This window comes from Ambystoma mexicanum, chromosome 2p (genome assembly GCF_040938575.1).
Source record: "Ambystoma mexicanum isolate Mex_15411 chromosome 2p, UKY_AmexF1_1, whole genome shotgun sequence".
NCBI lineage: Eukaryota > Metazoa > Chordata > Amphibia > Caudata > Ambystomatidae > Ambystoma > Ambystoma mexicanum.
The window spans coordinates 577,890,070-577,909,468 of NC_090923.1; the positions used below are offsets into that span (position 1 = coordinate 577,890,070).

General features: G+C 45.3%; 1 protein-coding gene across 4 annotated transcripts in view; it reads left to right on the plus strand.

The window, feature by feature from the left end:
• DOCK3 (dedicator of cytokinesis 3) overlaps positions 1 to 19,399 on the plus strand; it is a 2,582,899-nt gene that overhangs the window by 2,268,432 nt on the left and 295,068 nt on the right. For all 4 annotated transcript variants that reach the window (XM_069644069.1, XM_069644070.1, XM_069644071.1 and 1 more), the window contains 2 exons: positions 11,181 to 11,267; positions 12,007 to 12,111. In XM_069644069.1, the coding sequence (XP_069500170.1) occupies positions 11,181 to 11,267; positions 12,007 to 12,111 (192 nt within the window). The remainder of the gene's footprint in view (positions 1 to 11,180; positions 11,268 to 12,006; positions 12,112 to 19,399) is intronic.

Consider the following 19,399-nt stretch of genomic DNA (forward strand, 5'->3'; position numbering starts at 1 on the left):
CTGTTCCAGTGCAGCACATCTCAGGGCCGAGGGGGGCAGGTCTGCAGGCACATGCAGCAACAGTCACTACAGCGGGTAACACAGCCACCGCAAATGCTCGTGGCATGGCATACTCTCATAAATTGTGACCCAGAGGAGACAGCCTAGGAACACAAGGAAGCGATTCCCAAAGTCTTGAGTCTCAACTTGGGATGGCGGCGCTCCTGTATGATACCCTGGGTTTGAGCTGGTCAGTTTGCTGGATGGCTCAGGAACACTTCCAAAGAGGCTCTTTGCGAGGGTAAGCAGTAGGTTCCCGGGAGTAGTTGGTCCCACTACTCCAAAGGATCAAAGCTCCCTTGCAGGCCTTCTTGGTTCAATGCAAAAAACATGTCTCGGTTCCACCAGTCTGCTCTTTCATTTCAGGGTACTTGGCTCCTTCTGGAGTTCGGTGTGAACTTAAGTTGATCGACCTGGAATGGCTGCAGAGCCCCTTCTCTTATCCAAGATCCGTTTCATGCTCATATTTGGGATAGCTAATTGAAGATCTGCTCTCTTGCATTCACGCCAGGCATGGGCCACTCACGGCCCACAGTGGTTCCAGTCATTCAGGCATACCAGACATAATGGCACCAGAAGTGTGGATTGGAAACAGACAGTACTAACACTCTTCCGGGGCACTAGCACACGTGACATGCAGAAGCCTGTGAAATATGCAGTTTTAGCCGGATGTTGCATGCCCAAATAAGGAATACCCGGGTCTCTCGACTTGGGGGAAGGCAAAGAAACAAAATGGCCAATGGACAGAACAAAAGACTTTGTGACATGGCCATTTTCGGCACTGGCCACAGTCTTGGGCAAAACACGGTAAACGCAATATGGTCCATCAAAAGGAAGTAAAAATATGTTAAAAGTAAACTGCTGCCACCAGTTCATCATAGGCAGACTTGTACAATCACCCAAAAATCCTTAGAGTGTGGCTAAGGCCATAAAACAAGAGGACCCCTATGTTGGGTACTGCATAGATAAAAAGTTACCAAGAAATGGCAACATAGTCAAAGACTAAAGGAAACATAGTTTCCCAGTACTGACAGCCTTAAGGTTGTGTCAGTTTCCCCATAACAAATGAGTAAAAGCCCAGAGGAGTGCAGCTGAAGGCCATGCTTCACTGGAAAAAGCCAGGTGTGGTAAGCCAAACAAAAGCAAAAAGTTTGGGGGTCCATAAATGAAGTGAAAATTGCACCTAAAGGAAATCTTTTCTAACACTTTGTCTGGATCTGTCCTTATCTGAGGACGCCCTGGTGATGGATACCCTAGGATGAGGGAAAATAAGAGTTATGTGCTACGAGGCGGGAAGAGCGAGGCTGTATTATTATTATTATTATTATTATTATTATTATTATTATTATTATTATTATTATTATTATTATTATTATTATTATTATTATTATGGTATTTATTCAGCTTGGATTTTAGCTTTGAGAAGCAACAGAGCACCTTACAGAGGTATACGACAATACAGATGCACAACAAAGTGCTTTACAGAGGTATGCAATAGTACAGATACACAACAGAGTACTTTCCAGAGCTAACAGCAGAACAAGTATACAGCGGGGGTAGGATACAGAGTGGCACAGAGGTGAGACACAGCTGTACAGGGAGGTGGGAGCAGAAGGGTTGATGGCGTCTAGCGGGTCAGGTGGTGCAGGGACGACACAATGGCCTAGGTGTTCTGGAGGAGAGCCTCCTTGAAGAGATGGGTCTTGAGTTCTTTTCTGAATTGTAGGAGCGTGGGGTTGAGTCTGATACTGATAGGAATGAGGTCACACGTGTGTCCTCTGTATAATACTGCTGATGCTTTTGGACAAGGTCACCAACTGCAAAAGAAAAAAGGGTTGAAAGGCAGCTTAAGTAGAGAAAGCAACGGATGGGGTTAACAAAAATAGTGCACATGTTTCGCTCTATGAATGGGGATTTCATGTGCTTCGGTAGCAGATTGCAGGCCAGAAATCTGATGAACGCTCATTGATGCACATTGATTGACCTTCTGAATGCGAGAGTATTTTGGTAAGATTTGGCAATTTGCCAATGATATTGGGTATTGTAGTGGACATTCAAATGGACAGTACCACAGCAATGTGCCAAGTTCAAATATGAGGGGAATGAGATTCCTCCATTGATCCCTATGTTCAGGCACTCCTGACTAGGCACTTATGCATCAGAGGCCTATCACTAGAATTCTTCTTTCATGAACGTTAATGTATTTCTACAGCAGGGCATCTGAAGGGTGCTGCGATTGGCTTTAGATTCATATCAAATGCATATCCTGTTTGGAAAATGTGGTCACCTAATTGTATATATGTTCACCAAGAGAGTCAGCTGGGAAGCCCTTTTGAGAAATGTGGCAGGTCAACAACAATTGATAGGCAAGATGCAGATATCGTTCTGCAACATCATTCAATGAGATACATGAGCCACAGTAAACATATTTTCTCTAAGGGTCCCATTTCAGCAAAAGCTTGCACTTATTTACAGCGAGAAGGGCAAGATCTTCCATCACTCATTATAGCATCACAGATCCTAAAGTCCCACAGATTGGCCATCTGAATATTGATAAGGAGTGCATGGAGACTTTGATGCCCAAAGCTTGATATATGATATGATATTTTATTTATATCATGCTCGTACACAGGTGTTTCAGAGCGCGACCAGGCAAAGGGAGGGGAACAGGGGAGAAAAAAAAAACAACAATCTTACTAGGCCCAGTGACATTGAGAATGCGCAAGTGCATGGGGAACGGAAAAGGGGGAAAGTGCATGGGAGGGGGAGAAATTGGAAAGTGCAGAGCATAGGAGAGAACAAGATAAATAATAAGTAAATAAATAAATAAATAAATAAATAAGGTGATCAAAAAACAGTGGTAGTGCAGCCTGTGGGTGGCAAAGTGAAGGTTAGTCAGATAGGGTGTATCTGAAAAGTGCAGAAGAAGAGTGGGGGCGCTGTATGGGTGCAGATACATGCCCCAGTGCAAGGGCTGGCCAGGAGGCAGTGCAGGAGGGTGGCAGGGTGAGCAGGTGCCGAGAGAGAAAGCAGATCAGCAGAGGAGAAGAGGGGCAAAGGCAGAAGCAAAGAGGGAGGTCTTGAGGAGCTTCCGGAACCGTAGATGGTTCTCTTCAAGTTTAAAGGCGGCAGGGAGGCAGTTCCAAAGGGAGGCCCCAGCTGAAGACAGTTCCCTGCATGTTTCTTTGAAAAACGACTGACCCTGAGGGAGTTAGAGGTAGAGGAGCGAAGGGCTCGAGAGGGGAGGTATTTACGGAGGGATAGTTGAAGGTATTTTGGACGCAGGCCCCAGAAAGCCTTGTGGACAATGCAAAGGGCTTTAAATTTAATCCAGCATCCACTGGGAGCCAATGAAGGGATTTCAGAGCTGGAGAGATATGATCCCAGGACTTGAGGCCATGGACAAGTTTCGCAGTCCTGTTCTGGATTAGTTGTAAAGGGCGGAGAGTGGAGGCAGGTAGATTTAGAAAGAGGCTGTTACAGTAGTCCAACCTAGAGAGAATCAGAGCTTGGGAGACAGTGAGCTTCTGAGGGAAGGAGAGGAAAGGAAGAGTACCTCTAAGGATGTGCAGTAAAAAGTTTGTCTTTTCAGAGAAGTCAGAGATGTTTGTGGAGAAGGAAAGTGTGGAGTCAAAGATGACCCGAGGTTCTTAGCTTCGCAGGTAGGGGCAAGAGGAGGGCCAAGGGAGGCCGGCCAGAGAGTGATGAGAAAGGATGGAGAAGGTGTACCAATGAGGAGGATCTCAGTCTTGCTGGCATTTAAACAAAGCTCATTGGCGGCACACCAATTTTGAATGGTTATTAGACAGTCAGAGATGAGGGAAGGAGAGGAGGTGGCTGAAGGAAGCCTGAAAATGAGTTGGGTGTCATCAGCATTGCACTGGAAATTTGAGCAGAAAATGGAAATGCAGTGGCGAGAGTTGCCAAGTATTGGTTGAAAAGCCAGGGCGAGAGGTTAGACCACTGGGGAACACCACGGGTAGAGAGGGAGATAGAAGATAGGAAGGATCCAAGTTGTACCTGGGAGGGTCGATCAGAGAGAAAAAAGGTCAGCCAGGCCAGAGCCTGATCGGTGATACCCAGGTTGCCACTGAGACGATTGAGCTCGGTGGTATGGTTGACCATGTCAAAAGCAGAGGAGAGATCAAGTAAGATGAGGACAGATGGAATGTTAGAGTCAAGGTTTGAGAGAAGGTCTTCACGGATGTTCAGGAGAGCAGTTTCCATACTTCTGGTAGCTCTGAAGCCGGATTGGTGGTCATGGAGAGAGCCAACAGAGTCAGAATGAAGGTTAAGCTGAGAGATGGCAACTTTATCCAGGAGCTTACTCAAAAAGGGAGTAATGGAAATTGGGCCATAGTTAGCCGGAGCAAGAAGGATCAGCTCTGGGTTTCTTGAGGAGAGGATGCACAAGGGAGTGCTTCAGAGGGGAGGGCAAAGATCCAGAGGCAAAGGAGAGGTTGCAGAAATCAGCAAGAGCCAGATCGAGGGTATCAATGTGACCCTTAATGGTTTCAGAGGAACAGGGATGGACCTGTTTTGATGAGGCTTTCATAGATCGGACTTGTCTAGCGACTTCATCAGGGGAGAAAAGAGGGAGGGCTGAGAAAGAGATAGGGGGGTAATTGAGGATGGGTCAACAAGCAGAGAAGGAGAGTGGAGAGGAGCAGGAGAGGAGGAGAGTGTGGACAAGATGTCCTGGGTTTTAGAGATAAAGTGTGAGGCAAGGTCATTGCAAAGAGCCTCAGAGGTGAGAGTAGGGGTGGCTACTGCAGCAGGGTTGGCCAGCTCTTTGCAGATTTTATAACATTCGGCTGAGTTGTTATATGTTGCAGAGACACGAGCTTGAATATGGACTTGCTTCTTGGTGCTTTCAGAGAGTCGGTATTGCCTTTGGAGCAGGCGGCAAGCCAGTTTGTCAGAGGCTGAGCTAGAGAACCTCCATTTCCTCTCGCCCGCCTTACACTTACGTTTAAGTGTAGCTAGGTCACAGTCATACCAAGAATTGCACTTGATTTTGGGCTTCAAACGAATCCTCATGACAGGGGCAAGAGCATCAAAAGTAGCAGAGATAGAGGAATAGAGCAGAGACAGGGCTGTGTAAGGGTGTGAGTCAGCCTGGAGTGAAGGAGGGGGTGAGCAGGTGGCAGCGAAAGCCTCGACTGACACACGCTTCATGGGCCGGATGTCCAAGAAGGTGGGTGGCAGTCTTGGGATAGGCTTGGCTTGAGGGGAGGAGATGGAAAGATCAGAGGAGAGGAGGCAGTGATCACTCCAGGAGAGAGGAGTGGTAAGGGGAGTACATAGGGGGAGGCCAGAGGAGATCAAGACATCAAGAGTGTGGCCAGCAGAGTGAGTCGGGCCGGAGGGGAGGATAGAGAGGGAGAGTGGATGGCAGGGGTCGCGAAAGAGTGCAGGTGAGGAACAGGGAGAATCAAGATGGATGTTGAGGTTACCAAGGAGGAGGACTTGAGAGGTAGATGGAAGCAGGGGGAGGAGAGGTCTGCCCACTCAGAGAGAAAAGAGGTGACTTGACCAGGGGGCCGGTAGAGATTAGCATCAGTAAGGCAGTGGCTAGGAGAGAGACAGAGCCTACAGACAAGGCATTCGAAAGAGGAGTAAGTAGGATCAGGGCTACAACCCCTCCGGGCCGGGACAAAGCTTGTCCATTCTGACATCATACACCAAGAACCAGAGGAGATTTGGTCATTTTCTGTTACCACAGGTCACCTTCCCATGTTTTATCACCACTCAAGATACTGCCTTGTTTGTTCACCCTCATTAAACATTGTCTTTCACAGTTTATTTCTATGCAGTTTTAAGATACAGGAAATATCGGGTCAATTTTTCTTTTTTTTCTGATCCATTGCTTAACTTCATTAAAGAGTTGCTCTACTATTTTGAACATTGGCTCTGCATGGGAGTTTAATGTGGTCCTAATATGGCTGATGCACTCACCTTCTGAGTATGGTGGTCTTCACTGGATATACTAGAGAGATCATTCCGCTTGCATGTGCTGAACTCCAAGAGTATTGCATTCTACCTGGACAGAACAAAAGACGCCAGGCTCACAGTTTAATTGTTAATTTGTAATGAAAAACAAACTAAAAGCAAAGCTCCACCCAAGTATGGAGTAGCCTGCTGGATATTGTATTGTCGAATGTTTGTTTTCCATATGGCCAGCTGGCCACTAACAAGCAGAGTCCCATCTAACTAGAGGCAAAGCAACACAGTTGCAAACCCCATTTCTGTAGCATAGAATACCTTCTTGTAAGTCTAGAAGATATTGTTCTGGAGCCTGGCACCGCCTCGTGCCAAACTCTCAAACTGCGGCATACCCGCATTGTAGAGGCAGATGGGACAATCTTCCATAATATCTTAATCTTCTGAAAATGTGTTTTATTTTTCCTTTGGCACTGAAGAAGCAGTTTGCCAGGTCAGTGTACATGGGAAGGAATTAACTCATGTGATGCCATTCCCTTTTACTGTTCCAACCCCTCATTGTTTTAGAAGGAAAGTGCAATGTTGCTGAAGGGAAGTGGTCTAATATAGCGTATCCTCTGCCATTCTGGTGAATCTTAACATGGTGTTTTGTAAGAAAACAGGAAGAATGGAGTTGGAGAATTGTGAAAGTAAAGAGCAAGTCAGGTGCAGATCCTGAAATACTGATGGGTGCAGGCCGGAAGTACCTGGTGCTATGTTTATAATTGGTTTCTGGTGGTGATACTGGTGTGTGTGTGGGAACTCCAGGAATTGGTAACCTGCTCGATTCGCTACAAGTGAAGGTTTAAAAGGAGAGCAGTGGTTTGTTTTTGTGGTGGAGAGTAGAAGTGGAGCAGTTATTTAGAGCAAGTAATGCACAGCTCTCCTGGAGTTACTGTAACGTGCTAAGGGATACTAATAGGCTTTCGGTTGCAGTGTATGAAGTGTAACGCGGGAAGAGGAAAGGGATGAGTGAGTTAATGTGATATGATATGATTGGTTATTTATAACGCGCTTAATAACCAGAGGCTTCTAAGTCCGGACCCGGGGATTGAACCTGTGTTGCTCCGTGTCCTCTTGTTTCCGGGGAAAGCACGTTGCCCCTAAGCTATCCTCCCGAGACATAGATGTGTGCACAGATCATGGACTGGGTGGTATAGAGTAATAATAACGAAAACTAAATAACGAATATCGTTTTCAGTGAAAAATAAATAACCAGAAAATTGTCGAATTTCTGATTAAAGGTATATATGGGGGTGGGTTAAGGGATTAAATAGGGTGGGGGGTTAGTGTGGGTAATAAAGCTGGGGAAGCTTAGGGTTTGGGGGCACCCGCCAAATTTAAAAAGAGAAAAGAATTCGACATGTTTTCGTTATTTTTCTTTCACTGAAAACGTTTTGTTATTTACCGAGTCACTATGGACTGGGCATATTTATCACCCTGCATATGATTGGTTTTGCTTCTGTGATGATAATGGGGAGTGTGGTAATTGGAGCATGTTCACTTTTCCCCTTGGTCAGTCTAGGCTGTGCTCATAGCCTGGTTTTGGTGTCCCATATCCGTGATGGAGTGTTCTTGGGTAAAACAGAACAGATTATATTCTGGCACCAGCACAGGTATAGTGCGTCCTTGAGCTATGATTGAGATCGTGTTCCCCTTGTGAAGGGGTGCATGGATGAGACAGCCTGGGCATCTGCTCGAGAGGTGTTGGTGTTGTCTTAGGTCTGATCCGAATGGCACATGTGTCACTTAGGATTTTCGAAAAAGCTTCTATTGGCATTGCTGGTTCTATAAAACAAAACAGATATGCTTGGTGACATGGAGGGGCTTTCCTCTACAGCAGAGGTCGTGTGCCATTCTGCAGCCTGCAGATCAATTTATAGCGAGGAGATTGCTTTGAGAAAAATGTTCCTTAATTTGTGGGAGCCAGAACACTCCCTATATTTAGGACCCGGCCCTACGCAAGACTAAGGATGATGGAGTGGCTCTTTGGTAGGAGGATGTCAATGTAAGAGACACCTCCAAAATGCCTCCCATTTCCACGTAGAGAGGTGCTGTATTTCAAGAAGCAAAGTGGATCCAAATATGAACACAGGTTCATGTTCGTGGGGAGGGATGCGAAGGACTCTGGTGTCAGAAGCATTAGACCTGGGGAATCCAAAATCCATGTAGCTGCAAATAAGATATATGGGGATGTTCAATGCCCCTACAAGAAAGTGAAGAAACTGAATCTATAAGAAAGGGATTTGGAGTGGTCGGGGATTGGTCATGCGGGTTGGAAGAGGAAATCACACTCATACACTTAAAATACATTCATGAAAAATCAGGCCCTACCCAGTCTGCGCATCTGGCTTTTAAGAATGTGTGCACATGTGGATAGATGAGATTCAGGTTAGTAGTTTCTTGTATTGAATCTATTTTCATAGGTCTTCATTCACATTTGATTGCATTATTAATTCTCATAATTGATTTTGCACAATCCTAGTAACTTCAGTATTGCTTTTTCTTTGTCTACCATGCTAATTTTAGTGCTAATATTTTACTCTTCTGTGACTGACCTTTAACTGATTCGCTCTAATCCACAATATAGTTTTCTCTGTGTTCATATGCAATCCCTACGACCCATATTTGCCTAACTGTTGCTCAGTTCTAGACAGGGGTGGACTGGGAATCAAAAGAGGCCCTGGAAATAATTTTCAAAGTGGGCCCATATTACACATTTTCAGCAAGCCCAACCCTTTTCCTATGGGAGAATTCGAAAATGCCACACAAAAGAGGCCCAGGGTGCAGAGGCCAACGGGAAATCTCCAGAGTTCCCTATAGGCCAGTCCAGCCCTGTACTGTGCAACTCCATGCTGAGATTTTATTTGTCACCCGTTTTGGGTAACTGCCTGGCTCTCTGCCCCGTATAAAGTAAAGTTGGCCTAGGAAGGCCCAGAAAATTATTTGTGGTCAATGACAGTTTTTATTTTTATACTTATTAGCTGGCATAGGTGTTCGTAGCAGTTCTGAGCTTCATACCTTACTCAAAAACACTTGTACGCCCCTGACATGTGAGTTACTAATATCCTTAGTGGTGTGATACTTGTGGGGCTTCAAGCATTTGTCTTTAGTTCATTCAAAATTGTATCGTATCATGCACAATACATCGTATAATTAACAGTTTGCCTTGTAAGGTTGTTTATAGAATTTGCGGTATAAGCGGTTGGATTTAAACACCTGCAACATTAGCTAGCAGCTGGCGTTCGTGCAAGTTCTGCGGTTTATACCACATTAACTATTATTTGCCCTTGCCATGCATATGCCTACCGTCCCCAGTGATGTGGGACTCTCAGATCTGCAATTGTCATTTGCATTCGACATTACATTCCAACTATGCACGAGATGTCATTAGGACAAAACATGTTTGCAAACGCGGTTTGTTAGCACAACCTTGTGTTTTAAAAGAAAGAACCCCGCGTTTGTTAACCTAGCAAATACATAAACTCTGCATGATATGTCTTTGTGTTGCCAAAAATGGGCTAAACATATTCCCAAATGCAGTGTGTTTTAAGGATGAAAAAGCTCGGGTTGGCCCTGCTGGGATTCGAACCTGGATCGGCAGGCTCCGCACAGATGTCAAACGCAAGTACTCTACTTGCTGTGCTATCCCATTAGCCCTGCCATTTAATGGCTTGTTAACTTTATTTGGCCAACCTGCCCGCATCGTGATATCACTGTGGCTTTCAATGACACGTGAGGCTCTGATGTGGTGCCTTCTTTCCCCATTTCCTTGACGCGGTATGCTGTGACCCATTTACTTATACTTATAAACACAAATGTCAAAGCGGGCTATCTATGTAGTCTTAACAACAGAGGGACTTATGCGGTGCTTAGGTCTTTACGGAGTGTGCTGTAACCTTTCTCCCTTTGGGCTGTGCATGCCCAGCACCGTGGCAGAAACTTACTTGAATGTTGCAAATCGCTGCGGCGCCAGGTTTCTTCCTCCGAGCGCTGGACTCTCCGGGGGCCTTTACACCTCCTCCCGCCAGCACATGCGCTGTATGTCCTGTGAACCTTGGGTGGCAACGAAAACCCAAGCTTGTCCATGTCGAGATTCGAACCTACGTCTGCAGGCCCTGTACAGATGTCAAAACGGGGCAGCTGTAGCCACTGTGCTACCTATGGCACCTTACAAAATCGAGGGATTTACACTTTGCTTCCCACCTTATGTTCTTCATAAAAGGACGTTCGTAGTGACTCTCAGTAATGAGTCAGAACACTGCTCAACTGTGCGAGCGAAACGGCTCATGCAGTACTGTACCCCTCTGCCATGCACTATGCTGGTATCGCTATGGGGACTTGGAAACATTAGCCCCGCTTCATAATAAATTGTAATCCCTGACGCGTCAATATCAGTTCGCGCCGAGGCTGCTTCGTGGTTGTATGTGTATTTCAACTGAGTCAGTTTCATTGCCGGAAGCCCTTCTCTTGCAGAGCTTCGGGCTGTGCATGCCCGGCGCCGCGGCAGACACACAGTTGAAAAGCATGTAGCGAGTCGCTGCGGCGCCAGGTTTCTTCCTTAGAGTGCTGGACTCCCTGGGGGCCTTCACACCTCCTCCGGCCAGGCACGAAGCGGAGGAGGGCTGCAGTCCGCTCCCTAAGTCCTCAGCCGCTCGTTTCATACCGAGTTCCAGCCGTGACGCCCCGTACCAGGCGAACACTTTCCATGCCCAGCCCTGCTGAGAAGGAAAAAAAATATGAAGCGCCTGCATCGGTTTGTGTTGGCAGCCGGCATTGCAGGCAGCCAATTCCGAGCAAACCACCCAGGCAGATGTGGCGCTCACGCAATGTGTGTCCTTCCGCTCCAAAGAGGCCCTACGGCCAGAGGCCCACCGGGGGATGTCCCGGTGGGGCAGTCCAGCCCTGGTTCTAGAATCCCACATTGACCAGTAGATTCCACCAATGTTTCCATATTCCAGTTGTCTTCCACCTAATGGATATCCTCTTGGTGGCATCTGAGCCAAAAGGCCCGGTCATATGTCTTCTGCTCCTTTCAAGTCACCTAATTAACCCACTACCTAGATCAGCTTTAATTTGTGATTGCTTTCCAATATGTGGCTCTTCTTTATGTACTCTTATCTTGACTTACATGAACATGTTCTGCTTCTTTTCTTCAGTGTTGGGAGTTTGGGATACCTCTGTGCAGAGAACTTGCCAATCAGTATGAGAGCCTTTTCGACTACCAGAGTCTCAGCTGGATACGGGTATGCAAACGACAGTGGAAATTCTCTCTCTTGCAACTAGCACATTTTTCTTGTCTTCATTTCTTTGTGTAATGTCATTTTATCCTTTGCTTTCTTGCTATGTCCTCTACCTTAATTTCATTTTCTTGAGCCCCAAACCTTCTTGCCTCTTTTTCTTCCTCATGATTCCCCGTGCCCTGCCACCATTCTCTACCTAGTTGAGCATAAAGTTGCTTTTCCTACAATATCTCCATTTTTGTTTTTGTCATATTATCTCACCACTTTTCACAGCTGTTTCTTCTTTCCTTCATCATTATTGTATATCTTGAAATGTATCTTACAAAGCTCCTTCCTGCAAGAGTCTGCTAACCTGATCTTTGCTCAGCTGTGCCCTGAATCAGCGTATGTGTCATCTTATGCTAATAAAAGGACTTTGGCTATGTTCTGTCCCTGAGGGCCCTAAGTTATGTAGGCACCCACTTTGACATGAGCAATGTGGCTAGCTAGTATTCTGGGATTGAAGTAATGAGCTTTGTGCCATAATACAGTAATCTACCCATTCTCCATCCATCCATTATTGCCTGTGACGAAAAGACATGTTTTATTATTACTGCTATTAGCACCACTGCTTGTATATCGACCATCTTTTTGTTTGACACATTCCCACATCTGCTGTAGTCCTTTAATTACCTGTTGCAAGCTGGAAGATTTGTGAAAGCCAGTGACACCATCAACCCTATGTCTCTGCTCTCTCTTGCAGAAAATGGAGGCCACCTATTATGACCACATCATGGAGCAACAGCGCCTAGAGCCTGAATTCTTTCGCGTTGGCTTTTATGGCAAGAAGTTTCCTTTCTTCCTGAGGGTAAGATAACAGTGGTGTGTGTCCGTGTCTGTGCCCACCCGTCAGCAGGGAGTTCCTTAGAAATGTATTTCAATAGAAACGCTCCATCCTTAGTTGAGTGGAGGATATCTGCCAGTTTTGAATTATCCAGTGACTCCTCTCCTGCCCTTGCAATGCCTTCACCTCTATTGCTTCGGTCCACTGGTGAAATAGCTATATAGGGAGGAGGAGGGGAAGACAAAGATGGCCCACACAACTTTGTAAATACTTTCTTCGTACTCCTCTAACCAATTGCACAATGTCCATGGTCTGTTTATGTCTACACCAAAAAGTGTTATGGGTCATCCTGTGACCATTTGACATATCCTAGTCATTTTTTACCAATATACGTTTGCGGTTAACATTTTCTCACTGCTCCTGTCTGATTATAACATTGCCATTTCTTAGACAGGGCATTGCCCTCGTGGCCTTGCCTACTTTACCTGGGTGCATATTCGTATGATGCTGGTGTCGAACCTCTAGCAGAGACTGGTTCCTTAAAAGGTTGCTTTCTCACTGCGACATCATACCATATAGTGAGGGTGGGATATCCTGAGCTTTTGGGATTTTATTTACAAAATATCTTTCTGGTTATTCCGTTTCTGAAAGGGAGGTCTGCTAATCCACCATGCCAAAATGATAGCAGAAACATCTGCCTTTGCTGAGATATTCTCTTGACACCCTCAGCACCAACTCTGCAGTGTGGCACAGGGCAGGTTTGAAATGTCACATGTTCATTCCTGACAACACAAAGTGACAACCTGAAGGGGCCCCTGACGGACCCTCTCATATGGAAACAAGGCACAACCACCACACACAAACGGATACACCAGACACAAGGTTGTATTCCCAAAGGTTAGGGCTTATTGCAAAGCAAAATAGTCTCACTTGGCCAACTGGGTCCCACCCCCCGCGACGTGTGTTTCCAGACCTCAGGGGACGCAAGAGAGAGAGAATCATACAACAGTTACATATATAAAAAGCAAGCATCTTACAATCAGTAGTGACACATCCAATACCGCCCCTAATACATTTCCTTTGAATTGGGTACGATGATTGACAATGGTGACAAGTATGACACCTTCAAACATTCATTTAGCAACAGTTTGCAATTTTGGGGGCCTACAGACACAAGTCTTTGTTTTAAAGAACGCAATGCTTCTGTTTTTGCGAGCAAGCTGCGTGCAGGGGAGAGACACATTCCAGGCCTTGCTATCTCCTAGTTTCTATTCGTGTACTGGGAGTCAACTTGCTCTCCAGGGCTCTACAGGGCTCAAAAATGGGGGGCCGCAAAGCAGAGAATAATTCAAGCCATTTACTGTTCACTTTTAACATTTCTACTGTATTAACAAGACTAGCTAGCACCTGTGTACTGATTACAATGCCTTGCTGCTTAATTCCAAGGACTCGTGAGGGAGGAGACCGGGTATTTCAGTCTGGGTTGCTGCGTTATGTTTCAACATGCCTCTCGCGGCCTTGCGTTATACACTAGTGGAGCAGAATAGGTTTTCAGCAAAGCAGTTTTAACAGAAAGCAAAAGCAAACGTTAGAATAAACAAAATGGCGATTTCAGTCACCTTAAAATGGCTGCACTTTAGTCAAGCTTATGGCTATATATTTCTAATACTAAACACATGAGGCGGTTGGTCTTCGGCCAACAAAGTGCCTTGCCTTACGATTGAGGGGTGTCTACTTTTTCTAGACTGACAAACCCTACTTTTGGCCATATGCCAAACGCCTCATCCGTACAGGCGTGAAACACTTGTGTATAGGCGCGTTACAAATGCCATATCATATCATATCATACATTGCATCCTCTTCCGACCAAGTATCTGATTCTGATTCTGAATCTTGCACACTACTGGTCTCCTCCTCATTGTCATCAATATTGATTGACATAAATTCTTTTACTGTCTTTGATTCATCATTACCGTGAGTACTTGATTTAGTAGTGCTATTTTTTCTACCAGTTGTATACACTCCTCGCTTATTTTGGTACATATTATGGGTAAGCAGTGTATGCAACAACAACATGTCATGAATATCCCTAGCACTGCTACTAGGATCACAAATAATTTCCATCCCCATGAGCGTAATACTTCCCAGAACCAGGATCTTATATGTAATTCCCAACTCCCTTCAGGGGGGTGAAGATCAGACTTGCAACTTTCTTATCACTTCGAAAATCGTAGGGGAGGAGTCACTTACAAATACGCAACACGCTGATCCCACGATTTTGCAAACACCTCCACGATCAACCAGGATTACATCGAGAGTCATTCTATTTTGGAGGGTCATTAATCTAATTAATTTTTCCTCTAATGTCATATTGTATAATATATCTGTTTTCCCATTTATCGTTTTCTCTAAAATCCTGGACAGTTGTCTTATATTATACGAGTTTATTGCTTGGCCCCAAAATGGTATGAATGATTTTGCTATGTCCTCTGTGATTAAACCTCCTTCCTCATTCCGCCGTGGTCTTGACCTGGCCAATTTTGCTATGTCTGCTGTTTTTGAAAGGAATACCCCATGGAACAGGAATCCTAAGTAACAAGTACCTGCCCAGTTTCTAGGTAACCAGGGATACGCTTTTTCTCCACATATAAAATAAACAGGATCTCCTACATAAACTGGCTCTACCTCCTTATCAAGGAATGCTATATTCATACATCTAGTGAATGTCCCCACCAAATAGGAACCCTTCTTTCTCAAGCAAAAGGGGACAGAGCGTGGATTGTAATTTACTAGATAGGAGGGGGGCATTGTATCTTTATTTCTTTCATTTGAAACGTGATTACAGATGATTTATAGGGCACATATAGTCTGTCTTCTCGCATCACTACTGGTGTGATCGGCCGCACTTTGTGAAATATAGAACAACCTACGGGTTTCATAAAGATCTCTTCAAATTCATTCATATTTATTCTATGTAGTCGACCAGTATCACTTTCGTTCCATTTCCCATAATATAATGCACTCAGTGATGTGTAACATGCAGAACTCAATGGCAGGGGGTGCACATACCAACCAATTCCTTTACCACCATGCAGCGGCAAGTGGGCATATACCCAGCAATTCTTTTTTCTTAATAGGAGGTGGGTCATATTCATTATTAGCAGTAGTGTGTTATTCCCAAAACCTTCTCTGTGTCTTTCTTCCATTGGGGACAGAATGTAAGTAATTACATGAACCGGGCTTTCAGTAGTGGAGATGTTTCCTACAGGCAAGAGCACTTCTAATGGGTGTATTTCTTCTAAGTACCATAATACCAGTAATTTCGTTATTGGGGCTGTTATACTCATCACACACATGACTATTGTCAAAATCAGCATACAATTTTTTCGCCAATTCTTTTTGTGTAACCTTCCAGTTTCTATGTTTAACTCATTATCAGCAGTGGTGCAGGAGGGGGCAAAATCTGGTTCCGGCATCTTTTCTCTCGCTTTCTTCTTCTTCTCCAACAATGCTCATCGTGAATATCTCTTGTTGTTGCACTCGTTCGAATGTCAATGAGTTCGGTAATTGTCAACAGTCTATTCTGCCAGTTCTTAGCAGCTTGGATTGCTATACGTTGGGCAAGATCTCTGTGCATCTGCACATTGCTCAAAGAACTCCAGAGCAGTTATCAATTGCCTTCGTACCATGTGAGCCCCTCTTGTCCGGGAGTGGTGATCTGTGCATGGATTTTTTAGCACCGAGGGGCCTCGCTTTTTGGGCCGTCCGATTTGCACAACCCTCATGCCGCTCTCCTCTAGGCCTCCGGTTCCTATTTCATCCGTGATAGGAAACAGAGGCAACAAAGATCAAAAGAAATGAGGATTTGATCACTCCTTCTTCCGGTTACGCAAATTATACCGCCTTGCTCCTGGTACCATGTGATCAATGAATAGTGCGGACGCACTTCCAGACTCAAGCTCGGAGTCAGCCTGTGGCACAATGGCAGATGATGGTGGGCGCCAAAGTGATGATGCAGATTTTGTTTCAGGCTGTGGCGCCATGTAAGAGGGTGGGTGCCAAAGTGGTACATGTTTTGTGTCAGACAGCAGTGATTCAGGTTCTGCTGGACAACGTTGGGGCACTCATTGCCCTTCCTCTTTTACAGCAATCTTTTCAGGCTTTATTTCAGGATCAGGCAGATTTTGTGGCAAAGAACTGGCAACCGTTTCTTTTGTTTCTGGGACCGCTGTCTCTTTCTGGTCGTCTCTATCAGTCAGTTTTTCAGACAGTGACGGGACCTTTTTAGCGTGCGTTGCATGAATCCACGCTTTCCTTCCGTCTACACGAATGGAGGTCTGCGTTATTAAGAGTATCTGGTAGGGTCCACGCCACCTTGGTGCAAGCGATGTCTTCCTTTCAAAGTTCTTGATTAGCACCCACTCGCCGGGTTCCAGTGCATGCCCCGGACCAGTGTACTTGATTGGTAATGCCTCCTGCACCTGCTGATGAATCAAACACAATTTTTGGTTTAACAGATTACAATAAATGCTGAGCACAGGGTATTCAAGCTCCCTTAACCGTTTCTGCTGCGGTGCACACCAAACATTCGCCGGCCTCCCCATCACTATTTCATGTGGGGAGAGCCCAGTTCTTGCCTGTACAGATGTCCGCATGCACAGTAACGCTAGTGGTAATGCGTCTACCCAGCTTAACTTGTTTCTTGCACAAATTTGACTTACTTTGGCCTTCAAAATGCCGTTGTGGCATTCAATAAGACCGGCACTCATGGGGTGCCTAGAACAATGGAATCTCTTGTCAATCTGGAGACCTGCGCAAATCTGCAATATCACTGCGCCCACAAAATGCAGACCATTATCTGACCATATGACACGGGGCAGACCAAAACGGGAGAAGTACTCCTTTAACATTACTTTTGCCGTGCTCATTGCGGTACAGTCTTTTAATGGATATGCTTCCACCCATTTACTGAATGCACATATAACCACTAGGACATATTTCAAGTTTTGGCATCTCTCCATTTCTATGAAATCAAAATGGATTACCTCAAATGGCATAGAGGGAGGGCCAAAACTGCCTGTTGGAGTCACCGTTCCCTTCCCCACATTGTGCTGTAGGCACGTGATACAATTCTGGACCATCCTCTCAGCATTTTTCTTTATGTGTGTGTTCTCCCATACTGTGGATAGATGCTGAACTATCTTTTTGGCACAAATATTAGTAGGGCTGTGGGCCATCGTGACCATTGCAGTTACATCGGAGTTGGGCAGCATCCAATTTCTACTCTTCTTGTCCACCCAGCAACCTTCTAGATCTAATTCAGCAGAGCCCTCAGCCCACCCTTGTATTTCGTCAGCAGTGGCTTCTGCCTGCATCTCTAGCAATTCCATTCTCTATCATGCAGGGAACTTCTTCAGACTGTACTGTTAACATTTTGGTATTCAAGTCAGTGGCAGTTTGCTTCGCAATCCTGTCTGCAAATGCGTTCCCTTCTCCCACTTTGCATGTTACTTTTTTATGCGCCTCGCATTTCACTATTGGCAGGCGCTTCGGACACGTAAGTGCAGACAGCAATCGTACAATCAAAGGGCCATGTTGAATTCTGGCCCCATGTGATGCCAAGAAACCCCTCTCAGCCCAAAGTCGGCCAAAGTTATGAACCACGCCAAAGGCGTATTGGCTGTCAGTATATATGTTTACACTCAGATTTTCAGAAATCTCACAGGCTCTCGTTAAAGCTATTATCTCCGCTGCTTGTGCAGAGTTGTAGGGGATTCTTTTACTTTCTACAATACTCTCTAACGTGGTAATAGCATAGGCAGCAGTTGATGTGCCATCAGGTAGTTTAAAACAGGAGCCGTCACAAAACAGTTCTCCATCTAGCTCGTTTTGTGTGGTATCACTTCCTCAGTAACCATTAAACAATCGTGGGGAGGTGATTCATTTTCACCAAGTTTTTCCATGGGCAATGGCATTAATTCAGTAGGATTCAAAGCGCTACACCTCAAAATTTGGATGTGTGGCGCAAAAAGGACAATTTTGTACCTAGTCAATCTAGCAGAGGTGAGATGGCCACACTTTAGTCAAGCTTATGGCTGTACATTTCTAATAGTAAACACATGAGGCGGTCGGTCTTCGGCCAACAAAGTGCCTTGCCTTACGATTGAGGGGTGTCTACTTTTTCTAGACTGACAAACCGACAGAGATGGCTTTTTAATTGTCAGCACCTCTGATTCTAAGTATCATGATTGTGTAAGCTGATCAGCCTGGGGCACATTATATTGTAAATATAAACTATGCCTGGCTGTGATATAGTGGATGCTAGCGCCACACAATTATACAGCCACAGAAATGTCATCTCATACTAGTGTCAGTTTAGTGAGCAGGGCTCAGCTATGACAGGGAATTGTGCATTGGCACTCTGGTCTGGATGCCTCCACAACTGCCATGTGGGACAATGGCCAGGACGCTACCAGGACGCTACTTTTTTATCAGCTTGCAGGAAGGCTACCGCCTTTGTCCCATAGTGCAGGAACCCCCAGGAGATCGCCTTGGAGTCAGTGTTTCAAAGGTAGTATTGACATAAAAAAAAAAGCCAGACTCACACCAGGCTGCTGACCACTGAAGTTCCAATGAAGCCAGCAGACATGGGAAGGGGGCACAGATAGAATATCCAGAGAAGAGAGGCAGGCTGAAAGATTGGCACTCTACATCTTCTTTTCCCCTGTGAAATGTTGCATTTATAAGAATCCGAAACCCCCTCCTTCTTTGATTCATCTCAGACTCTGATTGATTGATTTTGTGATGTACTCTGGCATTACTACCCTGAAGTTGCACAGCGCTTGACCGATCTTATAAAAATAATTTAAAATTGAGTTTGTATATTAGGCTCCATGCTAGAGACCAGTGTCTAAGCACTGGACTGGGTATAACATTTTTAATCTCTTTTTAAACACATGTGAAACCATTATTTCCTAATATCCAGTGACAGCCTGTTCCATACTTGGATATTTATAATGGACTCTCAATACAAGGATTCACTGGACCGTCTGTTAGGAACAGTCAACTCCAGTGTCACCTCCCAGGCAGGTGAAGACAGAAGGCATCCAAGGCAAAGGGAATCTCTACTCCCTAACCACCCTTGAAAAACAGTGGAAGTGAACTGCTGTGGACCAAGGCACCTCTGCTGTCTGTGCAATGGAGCTAGGATTCTGCTTACTGGAGGGCAAAGACCCCCTGTTAGTGCCTGGAAACGTCCTGTAGTGAAAGTGCAGAACTGAAGGACTCACCTTGTCCTGAAAATCATGGAGTG